The following is a 26,291-nucleotide window of genomic DNA, read 5'->3' on the forward strand; positions in this document are numbered from 1 at the left end:
GGATGGTCATGATCCCTGTCTCCTGTACAATGTCATGGACCTCCATGCATAGTTCATCAGGCACTCTATCTATCAGATCTAGGCCCTTAAATCTATTTCTCACTTCCACTGTATAATCATAAGGGATTTGATTTAGGTCATACCTGAATGGTCTAGCGGTTTTCCCTACTTTCTTCAATTTAAGTGAATTTGGTAATAAGGAGTTCATGATCTGAGCCACAGTCAGCTCCTGGTCTTGTTTTTGTTGACTGTATAGAGCTTCTCCATCTTTGGCTGCAAAGTATATAATCAATCTGATTTTGGTGTTGACCATCTGGTGATGTCCATGTGTAGAGTCTTCTCTTGTGTTGTTGGAAGACGGTGTTTACTAATTCACTTCAGTCGTGTCCAACTCTGTGTGAACCCATAGACGGCAGCCCACCAGGGTCCGCTCTCCCTGGGATTCTCCAGGCAAGAATACTGGAGTGGGTTGCCATTTCCTTCTCCAATGCGTGAAAGTGAAGTCGCTCAGTTGTGTCTGACTCGTAGCAACCCCATGGACTGCAGCCTACGAGGCTCCTCCATCCATGGGATTCTCCAGGCAAGAGTACTGGAGTGGGCTGCCACTGCCTTCCCCAGAGCTATCAATGGTCGTCATTAAAAAAATGTACAAACAATAAATGCTGGAGAGAATGTGGAGAAAAGGGGACCCTCCTACACTGTTACTGGGAATATAAACTGGTACAGACAGCCACTACGGTAAACAGTGTGGCGTTTCCTTAAAAAACTAAAAAGCAGAGCTAGCATATGATCCAGAAATCCTGGGCATATATCCAGAGAAAACCACATGAACCACTATGCTCACAGCACTATTTACAATAGCCAAGGCATGGAAACATCCTAAATAGCCATTAGCAGAGAAAAGGATAAAGAAGATGTGCTACACATATACAAAGCAGTATTAGTCATAAAAAGAATGCAATAATGCCATTTGTAGCAACACGGATGGACCTGGAGATTGTCAGACTAAGTGAAGTTAATCAGACAGGGAAAGTCAAATATATGATATTGCTTTTATGTGGAAGATTTTTTTTAAAGGTACAAATTAACTTATCTACAAAAGAGAAACTGAGTTACAGATGGAGAAAACAAACTTATGGTTACCAGGTGGTTAGGGGATGTGGGGGAGGATAAATTGGGACTTTGGAATGGACATACACACACCACAGTATATGAAATAGATAACCAACAAGGACCCACTGTGTACCACAGGGAACTCTACTCCATTGTCTCTAACGACCTATATGGGAAAAGAATCTGAAAAAAGAGTAGATATATGTGTATGTATCATCGATCCACTTTGCTGTACACCTGGAACTAACACAACATTGTAAATTGACTATACTCCAATAAGAATTAAAGGAAAAAAAAGAAGAAAGCACACACATTTCTGTAATATGAATTTTATCCAATCTGGGAGGCTTCATAAGGAAATGAAGACTCAAAGAAGTGGTTACCCCTGAGTGTTTCTATACTAGGTCTGATGAAGGGTGGAAAGTCGTGGGAAGTTTCAACTGGGGGTAACCCAGCAAGGACAGTTCCTTCAGATTCCCTCCAGCATCATTCTATCTGCAGAGAAAGGAATGCTCCTCTCCTCAGGTATGGAGGTGAGGGGCACCTCTAACCTGAGGGTCTTCTGACTTACCTCGGGGGAAGGGCAGAGACCTTCCTGCACCTGCCATTTCTCAGATTCCTTCAGCTTAAAATATTCACTATGCCAGTAGCATGTCCTCAATCCCATCACCGAGGACTTCATCAGCTGTAAGGATGCAAGGAGCGCAGTCTTTGTGCACTCTTGCTAGAAACCAGTTAAATGACACTGGGGCCCCTGCCTCTGTCCTTGCTTCCCTCCTCATCTGCCTTCACACAGCAGTCAGAGAGATGCTTCCTGAGGTCATCAAAATGCATCACTACCCACCCTCAGCTACCACGGCTTCCTATCAAGCTTGGCAAAAATTCCAAAGTCCTCATCATGACACCCCAGGGCCCTCATGAGCCTGGCGTCTCCTGGATCCTTCATCCCCTTCCTCCTACTGTGCCTCAGCTCTGACCGACTCTGCCTGTGCCCTGTCTGTGTCTTACACCCTCCCATCTTGGGGCCTTTGGACTTGCTGACCTTGTAAAAATGATTTTAATGGAAATGAGAGCTCCTTTACCCCATGAGCGCTTTAAAAGAAAACCCCGTTTGGAAGGAATGATGCTGAAGCTGAAACTCCAGTACTTTGGCCACCTCATGTGAAGAGTTGACTCATTGGAAAAGACTCTGATGCTGGGAGGGACTGGGGGCAGGAGAAGGGGACGACAGAGGACGAGATGGTTGGATGGCATCACTGACTTGATGGCTGTGAGTTTGAGTAAACTCCGGAAGTTGGTGATGGACAGGGAGGCCTGGCGTGCTGCGGTTCATGGGGCTGCAAAGAGTCGGACATGACTGAGCAACTAAACTGAACTGAACTTTCTTTTCAGGAGATAAGCATAGGATGTAAAAGAACTCTTATCTATACTTGGAAAATGTAATGCTCTCTCATTGACTAAAAGAAAACAAAAACTGGTTACTATTTTTCTATCTATAGTTGCAACACTCACTGACAAAGCTGATACCAAATGAAGACATGCATACATAGACATATGTCTGTTGCTTCGTTTTGTCCGACTCTTTGTGACTCCATGGACTGTAGCCTGCTAGGCTCCTCTATCCCTCTATCCATGGGATTCTCCAGGCAAGAATACTGGGGTGGGTTGCGATTCCCTTCTCCAAGGGATCTTCCTGACCCAGGGATCAAACCTGGGTCTCCCACATTGCAGGCAGATTCTTTACTGTCTGAGTCAACACGGAAGGCCATAAACTTAGAAAATGTAATGCTCTCTCACTGACTAAAAGAAAAAAAACCAGATTACTATTTTCTATCTATAGTTGCAACTCACTGACAAAGTTGATACAAAATGAGGAAGACAACTCAGATTTTTAGATCTTGGAGAATAAAGGAATTTCCATTTCAAGTGCTTCCATTCATCTGCACATTCAGTATCCAAATTCTGGTACAAATAAAAAACACGAAAATAAAAAACAAACATACAAAATCCTACCCTCTAAAACACACCCCAAAAGCCCCCAACCAAAAGACAAACCCTGACGTGAACTGATCACACGCGGGTTTCACGTGCTGTGCTCTTTTCTAACCACTAAATAGTTTTGAAGACCACTCCAAGCAAGTCACATGAAACCACACTTGGTGAAACCTGAAGTTCTAGTTGGCTGTGCAGAGTTCTTCTTAAAAGACTGTTACATCACAATAGGCAGTGCAGGGAAGCCTCCAGGAGAAAGATATCAAAACAGAATTCCTCCCAGAGGGCCTCAAGCTGCTTTCTTTAAAACCGTTTGAAAACACAAATATATTTGCTTTGTGTGTTCTGCACATTTCGGGAAATTCTGTTATGAGGCAGGTAAACTGTATAGTCCATGGAGACGTCAGAGCTCTGCCAAAGGGACTTAGGAGAGTAAAGAAAGAAGAACCAGTGAAAATGTGTAGGTTTGGAGGTAACTTACACACTACAGTGAAAACGATAAAAAGTAAAATTCTATGAATTTCTAAAAAAATCAGCTGTAATCACACAGAAGGACTGTTGTATTTTAACATTATACAGGTTGGTTCCACACTGTTTACAAAAGCCTCATGAAAGTGATTCCCTTTTCCTTGAGGAGACAAACATTGGGAGATTCAAAGACCAAGGTAACAGACTTCCTCTGAGAGGTTAATGCCAGTTTTTACAAAAGCAGAATCGGAACTTCAGACCTAAAGGGGTTTGGAGCGTGCCACCCTCAAAATAAAAGGGCAGAAAGATCACTGGAACTGAAAGCACACAAAAAAGAGGAAACACGGCTGAGCTCTCTGCCCTCCCCCAACTGCCTGAAAGCAGCACCAAAATTCCCCTTGTGAATTCCCTACCAGGGGATAAGCACCCGATCACTGGAGGCAGCATGGCACAGAGAGGAGTCTACACAAACCATACTAGACGACCCATATCGTCCATCAGTTCCCCAGCTAAAGGACCTTCCCACAGCCTGCTGCCCCTAAAAGCCTACAGCCATTTCCCTTGGTATTAGTTGGAATTTCACTGAAATTTGTTGTTTCTGTTCTCATGGCTCAGACGGTAAAGCGTCTGCCTACAATGCAGACCAGGGTTCGATCCTTGGGCCTGGAAGATCCCCTGGAGAAGGAAATGGCAACTCACTCCAGTACTCTTGCCTGGAAAATCCCATGGACGATGGAGGATCCTGGCAGGCTACAGTCCATGGGGTCGCAAAGAGTGGGACATGACCAAGCGACTTCACTTCCTTGGTCCTTCTCTACAAATGGACTGTTCTTTCTTAAAATGTTGTCTAAGCCCAAGTTCTAATCGTCCCTTTGAGTTACTCATCACTGAGTTTCTCCTGCAGGTATAGGTGCTGCACATGTAAATAAACTTAACTCCTCTCTGGTTCCTCTGTCTTTCCGCAGTTCTAATTTGCAGGGTCCGAGCTAGAGTCTAGGGTTTTTTTTTTTTTCCTCCCTTACAGATCTAAACACATGCCTGTGGAAACATGAAGACTCCCTAACATCAATAACCAAATGTCCTAAAGAGTTTATGTACCCTGGAGAAATTGTGTGGAGGAAAAGCAATGTGTGACTCCTACGACTGAGCAAGAGGGCTAGAAACAAAATTCTCGCTGGAATTAATAGGGGAACTTTCAGGGCTCAAGGGAGACCTGAAAAGTGGAAAGAGAAAAGAGAATGGAAAACAACAAAGCTCCCATCTGCTGATGTGGGAGCTTGAAGACACTATTCTTTAGCCCCACATCTCCAGGGCTGTACTTCTCAGGAGTCAGTATGGAAGCCGTCTCAGACAGGGAACTGGAAGGAAGAAAATCTAGCCGCAGTTCGAGTGTGACTATTTACGGTTGTGCTGCCGAAGTGAGCCACAGGACCTCTGTGGACGTTTCCTCAACTGCGATGTGTACAAAATAACACTTTTGTTAAAGGTGACAAAAGGATCAAGTGCAAGCCTTTGGAACTCTGATTGCAACTTCAAGTAACTCGAGGAAAGAAAACAGAAATGGTGATGCTGGGGCTGCATCCCCACAATAAAAAGTCAAAGTGTTGGTCGCTCAGTCATGTCTGACTCTTTCTGAGTTCACAGACTGTAGCCTGCCAGGCTCCTCTGTCCATGGGATTCTCCCGGTGAGAATACTGGGGTGGGTGGCCATTTCCTCCTCCAGGCATTGCACAGATCCAGATGTAATTGTCCTGGAGTGGGGGGTGCTCCAACTACCCCCTACAAAGCACAAAGAATGCTCAAACTACCGCACAATTGCACTCATTTCCATGCTAGCAAAAGGAAAGGAAAGAGAAGTCGCTCAGTTGTGTCCGACTTTTTGCTACTCCATGGACTGTAGCCTACCAGGCTCCTCTGTCCATGGGATTTTCCAGGCAATAGTACTGGAGTGGATTGCCATTTCCTTCTCCAGGGGATCTTCACAACCCAGGGATCAAACCCAGGTCTCCCAGATTGCAGACAGACGCTTTACCGACTGAACCACCAGGGAAGTCCACGCTAGCAAAGTAATGCTCAAAATTCTCCAAGCCAGGCTTCAACAATACGTGAACTGTGAACTTTCAGATGTTCAAGCTGGTTTTAGAAAAGGCAGCAGAAACAGAGATCAAATTGCCAACATCCGCTGCATCATGGAAAATCCAAGAGAGTTCTGGGAAAACATCTATTTCTGCTTTATTGACTATGCCAAAACCTTTGCTGCTACTGCTGCTGATGTGTCGCTTCAGTCGTGTCCGACTCTGTGTGACCCCATAGATGGCAGCCCACTAGGCTCCTCTGTCCCTGGGATTCTCCAGGCAAGAGTACTAGAGTGGGTTGCCATTGCCTTCTCCGAAAACCTTTGACTGTGTAGATTACAATAAACTCTGGAAAATTCTGATAGAGACGGGAATACCAGACCACCAACCTGTCTCTTGAGAAATCTGTATGAAGGCCAGGAGGCAACGTTAGAACTGGACATGGACAAACAGACTGGTTCCAAATTGGGAAAGGAGTACATCAAGGCTGTATATTGTCACCCTGCTTATTTAACTTCTATGCAGAGTACATCATGAGAAATGCTGGGCTAGATGAAGCACAAGCTGGAATCAAGATTGCCAGGAGAAATATCAGTAACCTCAGATATGCAGGTGACACCACCCTTATGGTAGAAAACAAAGAACTAAAAAGCCTCTTGATGAAAGTGAAAGAGGAGAGTGAAAAAGTTGGCTTAAAACTCAACATTCAGAAAACTAAGATCATGGCATCCGGTCCCATCACTTCATGGCAAATAGATGGGGAAACAGTGGAAACAGTGGCACATTTTATTTTTGGGAGCTCCAAAATCAATGCAGATGGTGACTGCAGCCATGAAATTAAAAGATGCATACTCCTTGGAATGAAGTTATGACCAACCTAGACAGCATATTAAAAAGCAGAGACATTACTTTGCCAACAAATGTCCCTCTAGTCAAGGCTATGGTTTTTCCAGTTGTCATGTATGGATGTGACAGTTGGACTATAAAGAAAGCTGAGTGCCGAAGAATTGATGCTTTTGAACTGTGGTGTTGGAGAAGACTCTTGAGCATCCCTTGGACTGCTCAAGAGTACATCAAGGAGATCCAACCAGTCCATCCTAAAGGAGATCAGTCTTTAGTGTTCATTGGAAGGACTGATGCCGAAGCTGAAACTCCAATACTTTGGCCACCTGATGGGAAGAGCTGACTCATTTGAAAAGACCCTGATGCTGGGAAAGATTGAAGGCGGGAGGAGAAGGGGACAACAGAGGATGACATGGTTGGATGGCATCACTGACACAATGGACATGAGTTTGAGTAAACTCCGGGAGTTGGTGATGGACAGGGAGGCCTGGCATGGTGCAGTCCATGGGGTCGCAAAGAGTCAGACAGAACTGAGCAACTGATCTGAACTGAATCACTTTGCCATACACTTCAGACTAGTAAAACATTATAAATTAATTATACCTCAATTAACAAACAAGGATAGTATGTATAAGATTTAAAAGACAAGCATAAAAAGGTGGTACAAATAAAAGATATCACTTCAGTTATCTGCTGTTAAAAGAACATTTATTTATAATCACAAGCACACCCACTTGCTATGATACCACTGCTCCCCACATTCATTGCAGATGACATAGGTCATCATTTCTTCATCTCGGCCTGGATTCCGCACCCAACTTGGAAGGAAGAGTGTCCCTCTGGGGATCACAGTGACCCGGCAGTTGAATTTCTCACAGCGCTCGCATTTTATTTTCCTCGTCGGCGTGCCCTCCACCACTTGGGGCAGGTAATGTTCCCGTAAGGCAGATTTCGTGTAGGAGGCCCTCAACTGCTTCAGTTCCTGGCTGGCCATCTCCATGGCGGTCATGTCAGCAAATTCCCTTGGAGACATGGCCCCAGAGAGCAAGTTCTGCTGTAAGTGAGAATTGCGGGGGTTCCTTAGATTGGCCACTTTGCTGCGGATGCATGTTTTGTATTTTTGGAGGTTCTTGGGGTGAAGGGCAAAAACGTGTGCTTCGATTTCTTGTGCCAAGTTGGGCCACAGGTGGGCTCTTGGCTGGCCTGGGGAGGAGGCAGTTAGAGCTTCGTACAGCAGCTCTGTGCATCTGGCTCTCACGGACATTATGGGGTCTGGCTGCCCACTCGCTGCCAGGTTGGTGGATTGAGGGTCCTGGGCGCTCAGAGGCACTGCCTTAGGATCTGCTCCACCACAGCTATCTTCCGGCACGATTGTTTCAACAGCTCCCGCCACATCTTGGGATGTGAACAGAGAATTATGCCTGAAGCCACCCCGTACCTCCTCCTCCTGATTTGGGTCAGGAGGAAGTCCTCGATTTTCTTCTCGACTTCCACCCAGAGGAAATTGTTTAGGGCTGTCCTCTGGCTTGCAGAGAGTATCCTTATACAGCGCTTTCCATTCTGATAGCAGACGCTTGGCTTTCTGCTTCAGAGCCGCCGTGGGGCAGTTTTTGAGGACTCTGTACACCGCCCTGACCACCCCTGTCTCCTGAAGGTGCTCTGGAGTCACATGCAGAGTTTCCAGCACAGTGAGGTGATTGCCAAGATCCTCAAAATTCCTTTGAGACATCAGCTGCTCAGTAAGGGAAACTCTGGCCGCTATCTGGTTCTTGTCAGACATGGTTAGAGCTGCCAAGAAAAAAGGGCTTTCCATGTTCTCAAGCTTGTATTTGCCGGGCGCAGCTCCGTCATAAATGCACTGTGCTCTCTGCCAGTTACCTAGGCAGAGAAAAAGAAGAAGAAAGTCGCTCAGTCTTGTCTGACTCTTTGTGACCCCAGAGACTATACAGTCCATGGAATTCTCCAGGCAAGAACACTGGAGTGGGTAGCCTTTCCCTTCTCCAGGGGATCTTCCCAAGTCAGGGATAGAACTCAGGTCTTTTGCATTGCAGGCGGATTCTTTACCATCTGAGCCAGGCAGAGAAAGAGTTAGGTAATAAAAGTGGGTGTGACATGTTAGAAAATGCAATCTGCAACGCAGTACGGATCAGTCTCAAAAGTCTGAGTCTCAGCAGTTAAAACAACAACAACGACAACAACAAAACAGTGGCCCTGCATTAACAATCCCTTAAAGGAGGCCTGCTGAAAGAGCTGCTACAACTTTCCCATCTCCACTTTTACAAATGAACGCCCTTTCCAGATCAGGATTAGTCAACTCCTTTGTGTGGAATTTGGTGGTTATGTTGGGAATGAAAACATGCCAATGTCAGCATCCATGGGGAAAGGCTGAGGAGGCCAGACTACTTTCCCCCTTGTTCAGCCATTTAAACTGAAGTTCTTGCTGATTTTATAGTTTTACTTTTAAAAATATATAGCTTTTATTGGCTGTACTGTGGCTTGTGGGATCTTAGTTCTCCAATCAGGGGCTGAACCTAAATTCTTAAAAAGATGGGAATACCAGACCACCAGACCTGCCTCCTGAGAAATCTGTATGCAGGTCAAGAAGCAACATACAGAACTGGACATGGAACAACAGACTGGTTCCAAATCAGGAAAGGAGTATGTCAAGGCTGTATATTGTCACCCTGCTTATTTAACTTATATGCAGAGTACATCATGAGAAACGCTGGGCTGGAGGAAGCACAAGCTGGAATCAAGATTGCTGGGAGAAATATCAATAACCTCAAATATGCAGATGACACCACCCTTATGGCAAAAAGCGAAGAAGAACTCAAGAGCTTCTTGATGAAAGTGAAAGAGGAGAGTGAAAAAGTTGGCTTAAAACTCAACATTCAGAAACTAAGATCATGGCATCTGGTCCCATCACTTCATGGCAAATAGATGGGAAAACAGTGGAAACAGTGGCAGACTTTTATTTTTGGGGGTTCCAAAATCACTGCAGATGGTGACTGCAGCCATGAAATTAAAAGATACTTGCTCCTTGGAAGGAAAGTTATGACCAACCTAGATAGCATATTCAAAAGCAGAGACATTACTTTGCCAACAAATGTCCATCTAGTCAAGGCTATGGTTTTTCCAGTAGTCATGTATGGATGTGAGAACTGGACTATAAAGAAAGCTGAGTGCCAAAGAATTGATGCTTTTGAACTGTGGTGTTGGAGAAGACTCTTAGGAGTCCCTTGGACTGCAAGAAGATCAAACCAGTCCATCCTAAAGGAAATCAGTAATGAATATTCATTGGAAGGACTGATGCTGAAGCTGAAACTCCAATCCTGTGGCCACCTGATGCAAAGAAGCGACTCACTGGAAAAGACCCTGATGCTGGGAAAGATTGAAGGCAAGAGGAGAAGGGGACAACAGAGGATGAGATGGTTGGATGGCATCATTGACTCAATGGACATGATTTTGAGTAAACTCCAGGAGGTGGTCATGGACAGGGAGGGCTGGCATACTTCAGTCCATGGGGTCACAAAGAGTTGGACACGACTGAGCGACTGAACTGACTGACTGTGGCTTCTGGGATCTTAGTTCTCCAATCAGGGGCTGAACTCGGGTTCCCTGGAGTGGAAGCACGGATTTCTAACTGCTGGACTGCCAGGGAATTCCCTGATTTTATAGTCTTGAAGTAGGACTTTTCTGAATATAAAAGCATGAAAAGCAGAGCCCAAACCAGCTGCTATTCAGAAGTCCCAAGGAATCTATAGAAATGATGAAACATCAAAGGTTGGGAGGCAGCTGGACGCAGGTCAGATGGGCCCCAACAGTCACCAGGCCACACGGTGCTGACGTCTAAGTCTTCTGGACATCGGGGTCAAGGGTCTGACTCTGCAATCCAGAGGATTTAGGACTTTGGACTAACGGGTCCCTAGGCCAGAGTTTCGTTCCATTACCTTTCTCTACCCTCCACCCCCACTTTTAGGTGTAAAAAGCTGGCTATGTCTGTGTGAACCTCACCCTGGGGAGGCAAAAGTTCACTTTATCTAACCCGTCTTGTTTTCTCTCCACCTAATGCACACAACCTTGCCTACAAAATACCCTTGGATCTGTATCTGCCTGTTCGGTCTAAATGTGAACATAAGCATTTTGATGGCAGGGATATCATCTTTTCCAGACTCCATGGACTCTTGTTTTATAGCACGTGATATTAAATAACAATCACCAAAGACACACAGGTTCACAACACTGAAGTGATTATAGAGATAGTAAATGCAGTCTTCCTAGACACCATCTGACAAGTGCTGTAAAGTTTAAGGTCCTTTTAGTCAGCAATTCTATTTCTAAAAATTTACTTTAAGGAAATGAGAGATGTGGAGGCTGTTTTTGTAAGAATTTTCTGCAAACTTAGAAGAAACGATGAGGTTCCAAATGGTTAGCCTTGCACACAAACATTCATAGCAGCATGGCTTGTAACAGACCATAAGTGGAGACAATCCAAATGTCTATCAACTGAGGACTCAAGAAACAAACCCTAATATATCCATACAATGGGATGTTGTCAATAAAATGAAATTCTGAGACAGACAACATGGATGAGCCTTCAAAGCTTCATGCTAAATTGAAGACACAGAAGACCACATATTGTATGATTTCTTTGACATGAGATGTCCAGAATACACAAATCTAGAGACAGAATGTAAAGTCTTGGTGGACGAGGGCTGGGATGGAGGGAATCGGGGAACCAGTGGGGTGGAATGAAGAGGCGGTGGCTATTAATGGGTACACAGCTTTTCTTGGGGGAGGTACAAATTCTTCTCTCAGATTGACTGTGGTAACCACTGCACAGCTGTGAATATGATTTTAAAAACCCTAGGAAACTGTACACTTAAACTAGGTGAACTTATGGTATAAAAAGTGTATCTGAACAAAGCTGTTATTTAAAAACAACATCGAGGGAATGCCTTGGCAGTCCAGTGGTTCGGACTCAGTAGTCTCAGTGCTGAGGGCCTGGGTTCAATCCCTGTTCAGGGGACCAAGATCCCATAAGCTGTGCAGTGTGACCAAAAAAAAAAAAAAAAAGCTAAAAATTAATAAAAATAAAAACAACATCTAAAGTCCGTTTATTTTTATCTTTACTATTTTTTTTCTGGTCATGCTGCACAGCTTGTGGGATCTAAAGCCTGATCCAAATTTTATTTAAAAATCACATGTGAAGAGAAAAGACTGAAAATAGATACAAAAAATTCCTGACAGTGTTACTTTCTGAATGGCAAGATCTTAAGTGATTTCTGTTTGTTCTTTTACTCTTTTTTTATATTTTCTATTGATGTATACATATGCACTGTTTTCCTAACCAGGAAAGTTATGGGTCTATTACAATTTCACGATAAACCCGATATGTTCCAGAGATTTGCTTACTGAAAATGCCATGGTACATGGATCAACCCAGTCCTACTGCCCCTTGGAATCAGGACACCAGAAGGCAAGCGCCTCACCTCACCTGTGACTGCATTCATATCAGCTCTCAGCTTCCACAGAAGCCCACTGCTGCACTGCAAACAGCCCCATCTCCCCTCAAACCTGATCCCCAAATATAAACAGGTGATCACCCACAGCTACACCTCTGAGGTTCCTACTGGTTTTCCCCCATTGCATAGTGCACATGATCAAGGTTCTGGGTCTTGTATTTTTACCACCTGGTGGCCTTTTTTATTTATTATTCTTTTTTAAAGCCAGTTAACAAGAACTCAATGGGCCACTGATTCTGGATTGTAAGTGGTATTCTCTAATTATCGAGAACTGGTACTTCAAGATCCTTGTTTTTCCTTTTGGAATTCCCTTTCTTTTTTTGAATGATCAGAATGAAGATTTACGTATTGACTAATTTTTTTGTACATAAAGTTTTATTGGAACACAATCCTACCCATTTACTTATATATTGTTCCTTTTAAAATTTTATTGTAGTTGGTTTACAATGTTGTGTTAATTTCTGCTGTATAACCAAGTGATTCAGTTATACATGAATATTCTTTTTCATATTCTTTCCCATGATGGCTTATCACAGGACGCTGAATATAGTTCCCTGCGCTCTATGGTAAGACCTTGTTGTTTATCCATTTGTATACAGCAGTTTGCATCTGCTAATCCCAAACTCCCAATCCTTCCCTCTCACCCTGTCCTCCTGGCAACCCCAGTCTGTTCTCTATGTCTGTGAGTCTGTTTCTGTTTCAGAGATAGGTTCATTTGCATCACATTTTAGATTCCATAGATGAGTGATATCATATAGTATTTGTTTTTCTCTTTCTGACTTACTCACTTAGTATGATAATCTCTAGGTCCATCCATGTTGCTGTAAATGTCAGTATTTCATTGGAATCCACTGCAACAGTAAAAGGGTCTTCCTAAAGAATCAAAGGCTCAGTCAACAAAGAACAGGCAAGACAGCACAGAAAAATTAAAAATACACATCCTCACTTGCTGACTACTGCTCTCAGCATGTCTGCTTGAGATCTCGGGACCTGGAGGAAGTCAAGCAAGGGAGTCACGACGGTCCGGTCACAAGGAGCTCAGGGCACTTGAACCCTCCCCCATGTGTGGGAACGTTTCCTAGCAAGGACTCAGTCTCCTCACGTTCTACACTCATTCTCTACGCTTCGTTACCTGAGAAAGCAGGATTGAACTGGGCTGGATGTCAGCAAGGGGCTTAATAAGACACTGGTCTAGAGTTCCCCCAAGGAGGTTAGGCAATCTTTAACTCAGGTCAAATTTCTCAATGAAAGGTCAGAGCTTTAAGGAGATTCTGTAGGCGAAGTTAATTGTAGCTTCAGGGCTTCAGGGAGATGGAAGCATTGTTTCTTGAAACTTTTTCTTTACTCATGGAAACCTACTGAAGTTAAAGGTTTCATATATACGCGCACTCTGCTCTTCACTTCATAACCCTTTTATTTACTGTTCCTCTACATTAAAAATTTTTATGTGGTAAAAATGCATGTATAATTTATCATCTTAACCATTTTGACATGGATGGCTCACTAAGGACACTGACACTGTTGTGCAACCAGCTTTTGGAATGCTAGTTGTCTTGCAAAACAAACTTTGCACCTATTCAACAGCTCTCCACGTCTTTCTACCCTGCATTCCCTAGTAACCATCATTCTACTGTCTGAGTTTGACTACTTTAGATACCTCATATAAGTGGAATCATACAGTATCTGCTTTTTTGTGTCGGGCTTATTTCACACAGCATAATGCTCTCAAGGTTCATCCACATCGGAGTGTCTGTCAGAATTCCCCTCCTTTCAAGGCTAGATACTATTCCACTGGATGGGTAGACCACGTTGTGTTTATCCATCCATCTGCTGAAGGACACTTGAATTGCTTCCACCTTTGGGCTCTTGTCAAGAATGCTGCCATGAACATGAATGCATAGTTATCTTTCTGCTTTCAGTTCTGTCAGGTATTTACCCAAAGTGGGGTTGCTGGATCATACAGGCATTCTATTTTTAATTTTTTGAGAAACTGCCATATATATTTTTTTTGGAGGAGAAAGTGGCCTTATTACTTTGCCAGACAAACAGGGAACACAGTAGGCTGATCCCTCAAGAACTGTGCCTCTCTTCCATATTTTCTGCAGCATTTCAATGATGTCAAACTTTCTATTCTCCCTGTGGGACAGTCATGTTGATAGAAAGCAATTTATTGCCTTAGGAGCAACTGGGATATAACATTTTGAGAACTGCTATAAAAAGATGAAGTAGGCTGTGTGTCCAGTTTAGAGTTCTACACAGTTCACTGAATAAATATCTGTTATGTATCTCATACACGATAGATGCTGAACCTAACAAGATACTCTCTGCCATAATGGAGCTGACAGCCCGGCAGAACACAGACAAGAAACTGGCAAATACAAGGACAGGCACCGCTGCTAAGGGGCACACGTAGGAGGGATACACAAACCAAACCTCTACTTCCTGCTATCTGGCCGGCTCCAGTTCTTCACTGCTTTCACTCTACGCACGACATTTTGTTAGAGGGATCATCTTCTAGTAGAGATTTCAGTAAAAGGACCCCTCCTTTTCTTGCTTAAGGCCATTCAGAAGTTCCCCGCTGCTCCCAGGATGGAGCCCAAGGTCCCTGGCCAGTAGTCAAAAGCCCCTTTCCAGCCTCCTTTGTGAGGTGACTGCATCACTGGCAAGCACTTGCATCTCCCAGCTCAATGCCTTTGCTCCACTAGCTCTCTGAGCCTGTGTGTGGTTCTCACTCCTGCCTGCAAATCCATGTCATCTGGAGAACTTACACAGCCAAAACAAAAACAATGCCAGGGCCTCACCCCAGACAGAATGAATTTGAATCTCTGTGGGCAGGCCTGGGCACGTTGCAGCTCTCCAGGTGACTGTGATCTAAACCAGAGCCATCACCACGGCCCTGAACACACAGGCACAACTCCTCTCCCGCAGCAGGACTGACCCAGCTCGTGGGCCTCCACCCAAAGGCAGTTCCCGACCTGCTCCTGGGCTGAATGCACACCATCTCTCCGACTTCACATTCTGCTGGAGGGAGCCTCATTAAATTGTGAAATGTTTAAAACAAAAAACAAAGTCCTGCTGTGCACAACTCGCCCGAAAACCTTCTCTACAAATTCCAAGCAGCGACTGCAATGTTTTCAGTGTCACTGTGGCCCAGTCCCCTGCATTCACTCCTGCACTTACCTCCTAACAGCAGAGAGCACTGCACGTGGAGTAAGTCTGTGTGCTATAGACGCTCATCTCCATCTTCACAGGTACAGGGCTACCGCCATCTTACAGAGGAGGAAACCTGTTAAGAACATCAAAGATTTGTACATTTTCTCCCCCCATGGTGCATATCACACTGAAGAGGAGAGTGAAAAGGCATCTGCTCCCATCACTTCATGGCAAATAGATGGGGAAACAATGGAAACAGTAAGAGATTTTATTTTCTTGGGCTCCAAAATCACTGCAGATGGTGACTGGAGTCATGAAATTAAAAGACGCTTGCTCCTTGGAAGAAAAGCTATGACAAACCTAAATAGTATATTAAAAAAACACAGACATTACTTTGCCAAGAAAGGTCCGTCTTGTCAAAGCTATGGTTTTTCCAGTAGTCATGTAGGGATGTGAGAGTTGGACCATAAAGAAAGCTGAGTGCCGAAGAACTGATGCTTTTGAACTGGGGCTCTGGAGAAGAGTCTTGAGAGTCCCTTGGACTGCAAGATCAAACCAGTCCATCCTAAAGGAAATCAGTCCTGAATATTCACTGGAAGGACTGATGCTGAAGCTCAAGCTCTAATACTTTGGCCACCTGATGCAAAGAACTGACTCACTGGAAAAGACCCTGCTGCTGGGAAAGACTGAAGGCAGAAGGGGATGACAAAGGAGGCGATGGGTGGATGGCATCATCAATTCGATGGACATGAGTTTGATCAAGTTCTGGGAGTTAGTGATGGACAAGGAAATCTGGTGTGCTGCAGTCCATGGGGTTGCAAAGAGTCAGACATGACTGAGCGACTGAACTGAACTGAATCACACTAAAGCAGTCCATGGGGTCACAAAGAGTCAGACACAACTGAGCGACTGAACTGAACTGAATCACACTACATCATTTTTTCTTGTCTGCTTTCCCTACAAGACCACCAAAGAATGATGTCTGTTTCATTCTCTGATACACATCTGGCAAACACCTGGCCAGGGCTCACTATTACTCAACAAATTCTCCCCTCTCTGCTTGTGAGCATCATCCTTTGCACCAGACGGGCTTGCTTATACCCACTGCACCTAAGCCCCTTAGCTTCTTCCATGGGAAACCAACCTTATCTCAATTTTAGTTTAGAAAATCATTTTAAAATATTCTAGTTAAAAAAAAAAAACAGCACAGTGCCTCCTGTGGGCTAATCAGGACCCCAGGAGTCAAGTCATTTGGGGATAAGGAAGGACTAGAAGGTACAGTTCCCAGAAGTATGATGAGTATGTTGGAGGTGGAGGGAGAATACAACATCATAGGATTAATATGAGAATTAAAAGGGACAGTCCTTACAAAGTCCTTGGAACTATGTCACACACTAAGCCCAACTGAGGATTATATAGCAATGAAGAGGAATAATATATATTCATTATATATACAATGAGGAGATTTACATGTATCTACCATACTGACATTGTTCTAGAGCAGAGGTTCAGCAAACTTTTTCTATAAAAGGCCAGATGGTAAATACTTTAGGCTTTGTAGTCCATCCAGCTTCTGTATGGACTACTCAGTTGCACTGTTCTTGTAGCAGGAACAGCAGCCACAGACAATAAACATTGTGTTAGTGGGTGGTTCAGACCGTAAAGAATCTGCCTGCAATGTGGGAGACCCGAGTTCGATCCCTAAGTTGAGAAGATCCCCTGGAGAAGGAAATGGCAACCCACTCCAGTATTCTTGCCTAGAGAATTCCATGGACAGAAGAGCCTGGTGGGCTAGAGTCCATGGGGTCCCAAAGAGTCAGACACACCAGCCACAAAACATATATAAATGAACAGAAATGGCTTTGCTACAATAAATCTCTTTTTCAAAGACAGAAAGGCTGGATTTGGTTGCAGGCAGTGCTGTCCAACAGCAGTATAGCAGCAAGCCAGACAAAGAATTTAAAAATCTCTAGTGGCCACAGAAAACAATATAAACAGGTGAAATTAGTAATAAATCGCTCAGTCCTGTCTGACTCTTTGTGACCCCATGGACTGCAGCCTACCAGGCTCCTCCGTCCATGGAATTTTCCAGGCAAGAGTACTGGAGGGGGTTGCCATTTCCTTCTCCAGGGGATCTTCCCGACCCAGGAATCGAACCCGGGTCTCCCGCACTGCAGGCAGATGCTTTACCATCTGAGCCACCAGGGAAGCCATTTTATTTAACCCAGTGTATCCCAAACACTGCCATTTCAACACTTTGATTGATATTGTCAAATTGAGATAGTTTGTATTCTTTTCCGTACGAATTCTCCAAAATTCGCCATTTTACACTTAATGCACATCTCAGTTCGGACTGGGCACATTTCAGGTACTCAGCCTTATGGACCTAGTGGCTACCATACTGGACAATTCTAGAGCATATGCTAGAACCGATAATGCTGAGATACACACCTATATCCTTACTCAATACATATCAAAAACAGAGTTTATACAGTGCCCAAAATATCTGTTGAATGAATGCATACAAAACCTTGTTAGTATTAACTGATGTTACAGGTATATGCAGAAAGTGCACACATCTGTTCTAAAAGCTAACAATAGATCAAAGAGAAATTTCCAAAGTGAAAGTGAAATTGCTAAGTCATGGAGGACTAGCCTACCAGGCTCCTCCCCTCATGGGATTCTCCAGGCAAGAGTACTGGAGTGGGTTGCCTTTTCCTTCTCCCGGATCTTCATGGGATTCTCCAGGCAAGAGTACTGAAGTGGGTTGCCATTTCCTTCTCCAGGAGATCTTCCCGACCCAGGGATCGAAACCGGGTCTCCTGCATTCCAGGCAAACACTTTAACCTCTGAGCCACCAGGGAAGCGCAAAAGCTGGTAACAAATCAGCAATAACCTAGACGAGTTTAGACCTAAGATGTAAAGAAAAAATTTAAAATTCTAGTCACAACCCAGGTACACCTCTCTGGCTATACAGGCAGCGTCTTCCTCTATAGCGAGAAATTATGCTGCCAGGAGCGTCGCAGTTTCTAAAGTGGCACAATACCGCGCTAGCGCCCTTCTGCTTTATGACGACCAATAGCAAATGTGCAGCGAGGGGAAGGGACGGGCACAAGGGCCCACTCTGGCCTGGGTTCGGGTTCCAGTGGGTGGGGTGGAGCGACAAGCAAAGTCGGCTGCAAGACTTCCAAGGGTGACAGCCTGGCACCCAGCACGCAGGGAGCGGCGGCCCCGAGGGATCTTCCCGCGCTCGGCTGGAGCAGAGGGGAAGGCGAAAGCACGTCCGGGTCTACCGGCCCCGGCAACACTGAGAGCCTCCCCGAGCGGGGTGGGCTTCCACTGGGAACAACTGGGTCGCCTGTCTGCAGCCAAAGACACATTGGCGAATCTTGCACACCACTCACCGAGAAGCAGGGGAGAAACCCGGAAGTCCTCGGTGTCCTCGGTGTCCTCGGTGCCCGAGAGGGCTTCCGGTCCCAGGGCGGGACCACGGAAGCTCAACCAATCATCCCTCAGACTAGAGAACAAGGCGCGGGACTCAACGCATGCGTGCTAGGAAAGTGGCGTCTGCGCAGAGCGATCGGCCGGCGAGAGGCCGGCGAGAGGCCGCCTGCACCCGTAGACCCCGCAGCTCCCGCAGCTCCCAAATCCTGGTCCTGGTCTGGAGCCGGCAATCTGCAGCCAGCCACGAATTGAAAAAAAATAAAAAGAAATAGACAAACAGCCCCACTGTTGCTTTTGAGCATCGAAGTTTGTTGAACTACCCTTTCTATTTCCCATCAAGACAGCGCTAGGCTAAATGTTGACAACACTTCTGGCGAAAATGAATTTACTTAAGCGGTAATTAATTCAACAAGCACTTATTGCACCCCTCGCATGCATCGGTTGATATGAAAGCAGAAGACATGCATTAAGGAGCCTTGTGCATGCTGCGTGTCCCACCTGTACACATGCTTTCCCTGCCAGGATCCCATAAAGACACCCTGATGGTGGGACTAGAGAAAGTGGCAGCCTTCTTTCCTGATCCTTTACTCTAGGGTAACCTGGGGGACGGTTCAAGGAAGCAGGGGGACTGTATGATTGAGCCACATTTTAAACATTACCTAGAAGGAGGGAAGACAGGACCAGGACTAACACTGTAATCAGTAACGCAGGAGCAGTGACTCCATCTTAAAACTTGAAGCAGTGCAGATTTATCCTAGATGTAATCTAAGAGACTAGTTTCAACAGGCTATTGTTATGAAGTTGTTTCCAGCACAAGAACAAAGTGAGACACCTATTAATCTAATTTATTGAACAGTCCTGGCTCTGTGGGATATAAGTAAGAAGAAACGTTAAATTTTTTCTCACCACTGCCTTGAAACACACTCTGTTGGCTCTCTTTCTGCATCTCGGCTGGTCTAGGGCTGGAGCTTGAGGCTTGAGCAAATCCCACAGCTCCTTTTCCTTCCAGTTTTATTGACATATAACTGACGTGCAGCACTGTATAAGTTTGGGCTTCCCATGAGGCTCAGTTGGTAAAGAATCTGCCTGCAATGCGAGAGACCTGGGTTCGATTCCTGGGTTGGGAAGATCCCCTGAAGAAGGGAAAGGCTATCCACTGCAGTATTCTGGCCTGGAGAATTCCATGGACTGTGTAGTCCATGCGGTCACAAAGTGTTGGACACGACTGAACAACTTTCACTTTCACTGTATAAGTTTAAAATGTACAGCATAATGATTTGACTTATATACATCATGAAATTATGACCACAGTATGTTTACTGAACATCCATTATCTCATATAAAAATAAAAAGAAAAAATTGTTTTCCTTGTGATGAAAGCTCCCAGAATTTACCCTGAACAACTTTCATATTCAACATACAGTGATTGTTAATTATCTTTATCACGTTGTACATTATAGCCCGACTGCTAACTTGTAATTGGAGAAGGAAATGGCAACCCACTCCAGTGTTCTTGCCTGGAGAATCCCAGGGATGGGGGGCCTGGTGGGCTGCCGTTTATGGGGTCGCACAGAGTTGGACACGAGTGAAGCAACTTAGCAGCAGCAGCAGCAAACTTGTAACTGGAGTTTCGTGTGTTTTGACTACCTCCATCCAATTCCCCTTCCCCTTGCCTCCCCATAGGTTTTTCTAGTCACTTTCAGTAGAAAGAAACAATCTTAAGTTGTTAAAAAGTCCATTCTAATCAGATCTTCGATTGCTTATCCAATTCAAAGCACCAATACTCCCTCAGTTCAGGTGTGATCTGTAACTCTGTGGACCAGCAAAGAACACCTGGATCTATTCCTTCACTATCTTCTTGTACCCTTTCTTGGCTTCCTGTGCTATTTTCTGGTCTCTCCAGGATAAGGACAGGAAGAAGAAGGGGTAAAAAGTTTTATCTGATTAATATTGTGGATTGAATTGTGCTCCGCCTCCCCCAGAAATATATATTCACTTTCTAACATTGGAACCTATGAATGTCACCTTATTTTTTTAAAAAAGAAGGGGGGGCTCTTTATAGATATAATTAAGTTAAAGATCCTAAGATAAGATCATCTCGGATGACCTGGGTGGATCTAACCCCAGTGATGAGTATCTTTAGAAAAGACAAAAGAGAAGACACAGAGACAGAGGAGAAGCCATTGAAGATCAAGGTGGGCATCAGGGTGATGCACCCACAAGCCAAGAGACTCCTAGCGCCACAAGAAGCAAGGAAGGATTCTCCCCAGAGGTTTTTGGAGGAGCATGGTCCTGCCAACACTTTGAGGTTGAACTTGTAGCTCCAGAACTGAGACAATAGATTTCCATTGTTTGAAGCCACCCAGTTTTTTATGGCAGCCACAGGAAACTAATTAACGATGGTGTTACCTGATATCGGAGCACTCTGGATGCTGATATTCAAAGGCTGCCTCTTTTGTGTGCTCACTTTGGGGATATTTTTTGGAGACCCCCACCCCTTGCTGGGGGGCCCCTACGCACCCATTCTCTGGTTCAGATGGTACAGTGGTTGACTACCAGCTCCTGCACTTAGTGGCATGTTGCACCCAGCCTTCTGTTGAGTCAGGCCACCTGCAGACAGGCCTCTTAGGTGAGGTCCTTCCAGAATCACCCAGCTACTTGCTTGCTATGCACTTAGCCCTTGGGAAAGTCCTAGCAGCTCTGCCCCCCTCCCCAGCCCTCTGCAAGCCCTGGAACCAGAGGCTGCTCCCTCTGCCATCAGAGGTAGACTTAAGCAGCCCCTGCTAGCTCCTCACCTGTAGGGGTTTTCCAGGGAGTCAAGCACTTGTGCCCTTTCAATTCAGTTCAGGAGCATCTGTCAGCCTCTCTTGAGTGGTTCTCTCAAGTTCCCCTCCACTTGCCGGAAAGGCTGGAGGAAGTTTCTAGAATTCTAACAACCATCTTCCAATTTTGCCTTCTCTTGTGCGTCAGTTGAAAAGGGGTGACATACCATGGCTGACAGATGTAGTGTTGGGCTCCCCACTTAGCCCCATGTAGACTGTCTCTCTAGAAGAGTGCCCGGCAGGCGCTTAAACACTGAGCTCAGATCTAGGTGGAATCAAAGTCAGGAAATTCCCATTTAATATCCTCTTGCCCCAGGGGTGACCCAGAGGTCATTTCCATACCTCTTGTTCACCTCTCCCACACCTTCTGTCCATTCAGCCCTTCCTCTGGAAGGGAAGTTCTTCTACCACAGATCTGTGGCAACAGAGTAGGAGAGAATGAAGGATCCACAAGCCGGGCTCCCATTACTTGGTGGTACATATCATTCAAGAGGCAGCGAAACAACACGGATACTACTTGGTCACTGTTGGCGGGGGAGGGCTTCACAATCCATGTAATCAGCAAAATAGAGAAAAAGTACAAAAAGAGACGGGATGAAAGGATACCAACTCAAATACCGCCGCCTGTCTATTCAGCTGACTCCCGCGTTGCTGTTAACAAGTTCGAGCTGAAGCCCACCCCCTGGGACGTCACTCTGTCAGTGACTTGTTACCATGAGGAATGCATCTACCTGTGATGTGGACTATTCTATGAGAGTCCCCACTGCATTTGGTTCTCAGGGTTTTCTTTCAAAAGGATGTCGCTTTGTAAGAGCATTTCATCAGAGGAGCAGCATGCGTCTGACTCTTTGTGACTATAGCCCACCAGGCTCCTCTGTCAATGGGGATTCTCCAGGCAGGAATGCTGGAGTGGGTTGCCATGCCCTCCTTCAGGGGATCTTCCCAACCCAGGGATCGAACCCAGGTCTCCTGCATTGCAGGCGGATTCCTTACCATCTGAGCCACCAGGGAAGCCCAAGAAGTAAGCAGTGAACTAAAATCCATTCACGTATGCTGCTTCCTTGGTCTTTCGTGCTTGTACCCCACAGCCTGAAGGCTTACTGTCCCAGATTCACCACTGTACGCAGCATCCACAGACCCCCTTTCCCCACATAACCAGGGTGTGCTGCCAGAAGCGACCGTTCATCAGGAATGACAATATGAAGGAGAATCATGCTCATCCCAGGTCTTCTGAGTCTTCAGCAGGAGATGCATTTGCCCAGAAGTGCACCATTCTGATTTATGGTGCCCAAGAGAAGCAGTTTTTCCATTTGAGCCTCACTTTCCCCCCATAACAACCTACCATACTGTAGTTGCTACGTCATTTGGTGCATACAATAGTATTTAAGTTATTATTCATTTCAAACCTGACCCAAACACCACCTAGGTTTCTAGCTGCTGAAGACGATGAAGGTGTTCACCTCCTTGTCATGCCAAGAGTAAATCACTGAGCTTGCTATGTTGGCTGGGACAATTACATGTACTCAATGCCAGCTTTTATGTGACGGCGTTCATGCGGTGGACTCAGACAGGTTTTGCAACCTAGCTTTCATCCCACCTTCTGAGCAGCCATCAGGTGCCCTGCTCTGCCCTAGCCAGGGGGCAGCTACATGATCCAAGGTGGCCTGATCACACACCTCTCCCTGGAAAGTGACTTTTGTGGAACAATGGGGAGAGTAACTTGGTAAGAGATCAGTCCAGCAGATGGTGGCTTCCTGATCGACAGTGGGTTTTCCCATCCACTTCTAGCCCTGGAGCTTATTTCCAAGGCTGGGTTGCTGGGCTTTCCATCTTCCTACACGCTTGTCTTTCCTTACTGTAACTTCCCTTTGCTATAGGTTAGCAGAGGTCTGTTTTCTGTTGCTGGCTACCAGCAAACTTTGACTCAGCCTCCATCTTAATGCAGCTGTGTGATGTGAATCATCAGAGGAGAATCCCTGATCTTACACAGTGCTCAAAGTGCCTTCTTCCCTGTTCCTTGGTATTAAGGCAGTAGAAGCTGCTATTATAAAAGAGTAAATATTATTTGGGCTTCCCTGGTGGCTTGGTGGTAAAGAATCTGCCTGCCAATGCAGGACCCGGAGGTTTGATCCCTGGGTCGTCAGGAAGACCTCCTGGAGAAGACAATGGCAACCTACCCCAGTATTCCTGCCTCAGAAATCCCATGGACAGAGGAGCCTAGCGGCCTACAGTCCACGGGATCGCAAAAGAGTCAGACACGACTCAGTGATTAAACAACAACAACAATTACTTAGTGAGGTTACAGTTCCAGCTCTTTATTCCTTAAGCCTGAGTTGTTTTTTTTATAAGGGCCATTTCCTTTTCGTTTGTCAGAGATCAACAGAATGGGACAGAGGACAAGTCAACATTGACAGGGTGAACAGGGAGAGAACGAGAGGCCTGCAAGCTTGGATTTTCAAGAGCTCAGGGGTGAGTGACTGGAAGGTTCTGGGTACCCAGAAAGAAGCATGAGTTCACAAAACACTAGAGAGAGGAGAAATGGGATGGAGAGGAAGCAAGAGACACTGAAGACAGCCAGCCCTCTTTGCTGTTTGCCTGTAGGCAACCACGCATGTTCATGGAAGCTGCCACACGAGGGCACTGCGGGAACTCTGAGAGAGGGGCTGGAAACCAAGGGAGCCAAGTGCCAACTGTCCTTTTCAGTGGGGGAGCTGTGGGACCCCAGCTCAAATTCAGGAGGAAAACCATTTTAAAAGGATAGTGACAGGGTGAACAAAGGGGGATGTGGAAACTTTTCTCAGTGTCCAGAAAGACCAACAAATGTGGCAGAGATCAGGGTTCCACCACCCGAACAGCAGGAAAGAAGGCCCTTAGGCCTGAACCCCTGGGCCTGTTGAACCCACTCCTTAAGATTCCAATGCTGGGATTTCCCTGGTGGCTCAGTGGTTAAGACTCCGTGCTTCCATAGCAAGGGACCCAAGTTCCATCCCTGATTAGGGAGCTAAGATCTCATATGCTGCCTAGCGTGGCCAAGAAGAGCTGGGGGCGGGTTCCAAAGCCATTTATCTCCATGCCAAAGTCCCTGGGTATCCTGGATGGCAGGCTAGGGGACATCCCCAAGGTCAAAGTCATTAGTGGCTGGATTATGCATGAGTCTATGGAACTGCAGTCACAACCTGCCTGTATTGAGAGATGAACTCATGTCCCAAGTCAGCAGGCCCCAAGTCACACTGATGAGGTTCATCTTAAAGAGGGGTAACACTTTCACTTAAGTGAAGCAATGACCATCCCCAAAAGTCCCCCTGTGTTCCTTCCTAGCACCCTCTCCAAGGGTAAACACAATGCCAACTTCGCCACCCTAGATTCATTGCATCTGATCTCAAAACTTATATAAGTGTGTGTTGGGGGGGAACATATATATGGAACCACACATTATCTAATTTGTTTTTTTCTTTTTTTTACTTTTCAGGGGTGCTACGTGGCTTGTGGGATCATATTTCCCAACCAGGGATTGAACCCAGGCCCTTGGCAATGACAGCATGGAGTCCAACCACTGGACCACCAGGGAATTCCCAGGCTTCTTTTGATCAGTGCCATATTTCAGAAATTCATCAGTGTTCCTGTAAGTAGTATTAGTTTGTTCATTCTCATTTCTTGCTAATATTTCCCTGAATAAATATACTAGTTTATTTATCCATTCTACTCAAAAGGGACATGCTGGATATTTGAGTTGTGGAGGGATTGGGTGCAGGAGGAGAAGGGGACAACAGAGGATGAGATGGCTGGATGGCATCACCGACTCGATGGATGTGAGTTTGAGTGAACTCCGGGAGTTGGTGATGGACAGGGAGGCCTGGCGTGCTGTGATTCATGGAGTCCCAGAGAGTCGGACACGACTGAGTGACTGAACTGAACTGAACTGAGTGTGACTATTATAAACAGTGCCATGATGTGTTTCTATGGAGTATATACCTAGGAGTGGAGTCCTGGGTTGGTAAGATGTGCTGTTTTTGGTGATAAATGATGTGTGACCATAAATTGGCATATCAAGTCTTCTGTACAATTTTTGTACCGAAAAAGGCACTTCCGAATGTGTTTTGAGCAACATTGCCAGTGAAATACATATATAGGCTCTCAAAGAAATTACTGAGAAGGAAAGAGTAATTAGTTCTCACCTAATTGCACTGAATCCGCCACCCATCATGGTCTAGAAAGTGGCGAGACCATGGGTGGGAGAAAGCATAACAAACAAACCACGACCTAGAAATGGAGAACAATTTCTATAACATTCCCAAACCGACTAGAGAGATACACAGGACAAGTTTCGGTCAAAAATAGGTGGAGGTAACCTCCCCATTCTAAACCCAATTTGGGGAGCCCTCCTCAGCTCCAGGAGGGCTCTCACCACCCCACAACTGCCTCTCAGATAAAAGCCGATTTGCCAACTGTTGTACAGAGTTTTTCCACACGTGTGCTAAGGATGAACTCTTTAGGAAGCAGGCTAGGATATTTAAAGATGTAAGAGTTCCCCAGAGGTCATAAATAACTAGTCCAATCTACAACTCCATTTTCCACAGGAAGAAAGAACCCCTATCTGTACACATTTACAAATTCCTAAATTGCTAGCTGCTTTGCTGTTTCCTGGCCACACAGAATGAAGCTGCCTCCATGTAGCAGCAGGATAAGGCTTTGAGTGGAGACCGAACACAGCGATCTGGCATTTGCAGTCACTGTTTCACTGACTTGAAGAGGAAAACGAAAAAGGTTGAAAATATCCCACTTACATGTGGAATCTAAAAAGATGATACAAATGAACTTATTTACAAGACAGAAACAGACTCACAGACTTTGAAAAC

At 45.4% G+C, this 26,291-nt stretch overlaps 2 protein-coding genes across 5 annotated transcripts in view; both read right to left on the reverse strand.

Annotated features, from left to right (window-relative positions):
* The window catches only part of RAB9A (RAB9A, member RAS oncogene family), a 56,142-nt gene extending 40,860 nt beyond the window's left edge, over positions 1-15,282 (reverse strand). Inside the window, exon 1 of the mRNA XM_018043872.1 lies at positions 15,197-15,282. The gene's annotated coding sequence lies outside the window, so the exon portion shown is untranslated. The remainder of the gene's footprint in view (positions 1-15,196) is intronic.
* On the reverse strand, positions 7,183-15,302 carry TCEANC (transcription elongation factor A N-terminal and central domain containing). Of its 4 annotated transcripts, none has more exons than XM_018043867.1 (3): positions 15,197-15,302; positions 12,805-12,889; positions 7,183-8,369 (listed from the first exon to the last, which is right to left on the reverse strand). In XM_018043867.1, exons 2-3 carry the CDS (start codon positions 12,827-12,829, stop codon positions 7,210-7,212), a joined length of 1,185 nt encoding a protein of 394 aa, XP_017899356.1. In that variant the 5' UTR covers positions 12,830-12,889; positions 15,197-15,302; the 3' UTR covers positions 7,183-7,209. The 4 variants fall into 4 exon arrangements, with proteins under 4 accessions (XP_017899356.1, XP_017899357.1, XP_017899358.1 ...); XM_018043868.1 differs by having other exon boundaries at positions 12,805-12,885; positions 15,197-15,276; XM_018043869.1 differs by lacking the exon at positions 12,805-12,889 and having other exon boundaries at positions 15,197-15,297.
* Between the last annotated feature and the right edge of the window lie 10,989 nt (positions 15,303-26,291).

Source organism: Capra hircus (assembly GCF_001704415.2).
Source record: "Capra hircus breed San Clemente chromosome X unlocalized genomic scaffold, ASM170441v1, whole genome shotgun sequence".
Classification (NCBI taxonomy): Eukaryota; Metazoa; Chordata; class Mammalia; order Artiodactyla; family Bovidae; genus Capra; species Capra hircus.

Bases quoted from the DNA above. Each gene is read 5' to 3' on its own strand.
- TCEANC (XM_018043867.1), bottom strand. From the start codon at position 12,829: ATGGACCTAGAGATTATCATACTAA. The intron at 8,370-12,804 runs GTGAGTAAGTCA...TTCTCTGCCTAG, and splicing joins CCTAGAGATTATCATACTAA to GTAACTGGCAGAGAGCACAG.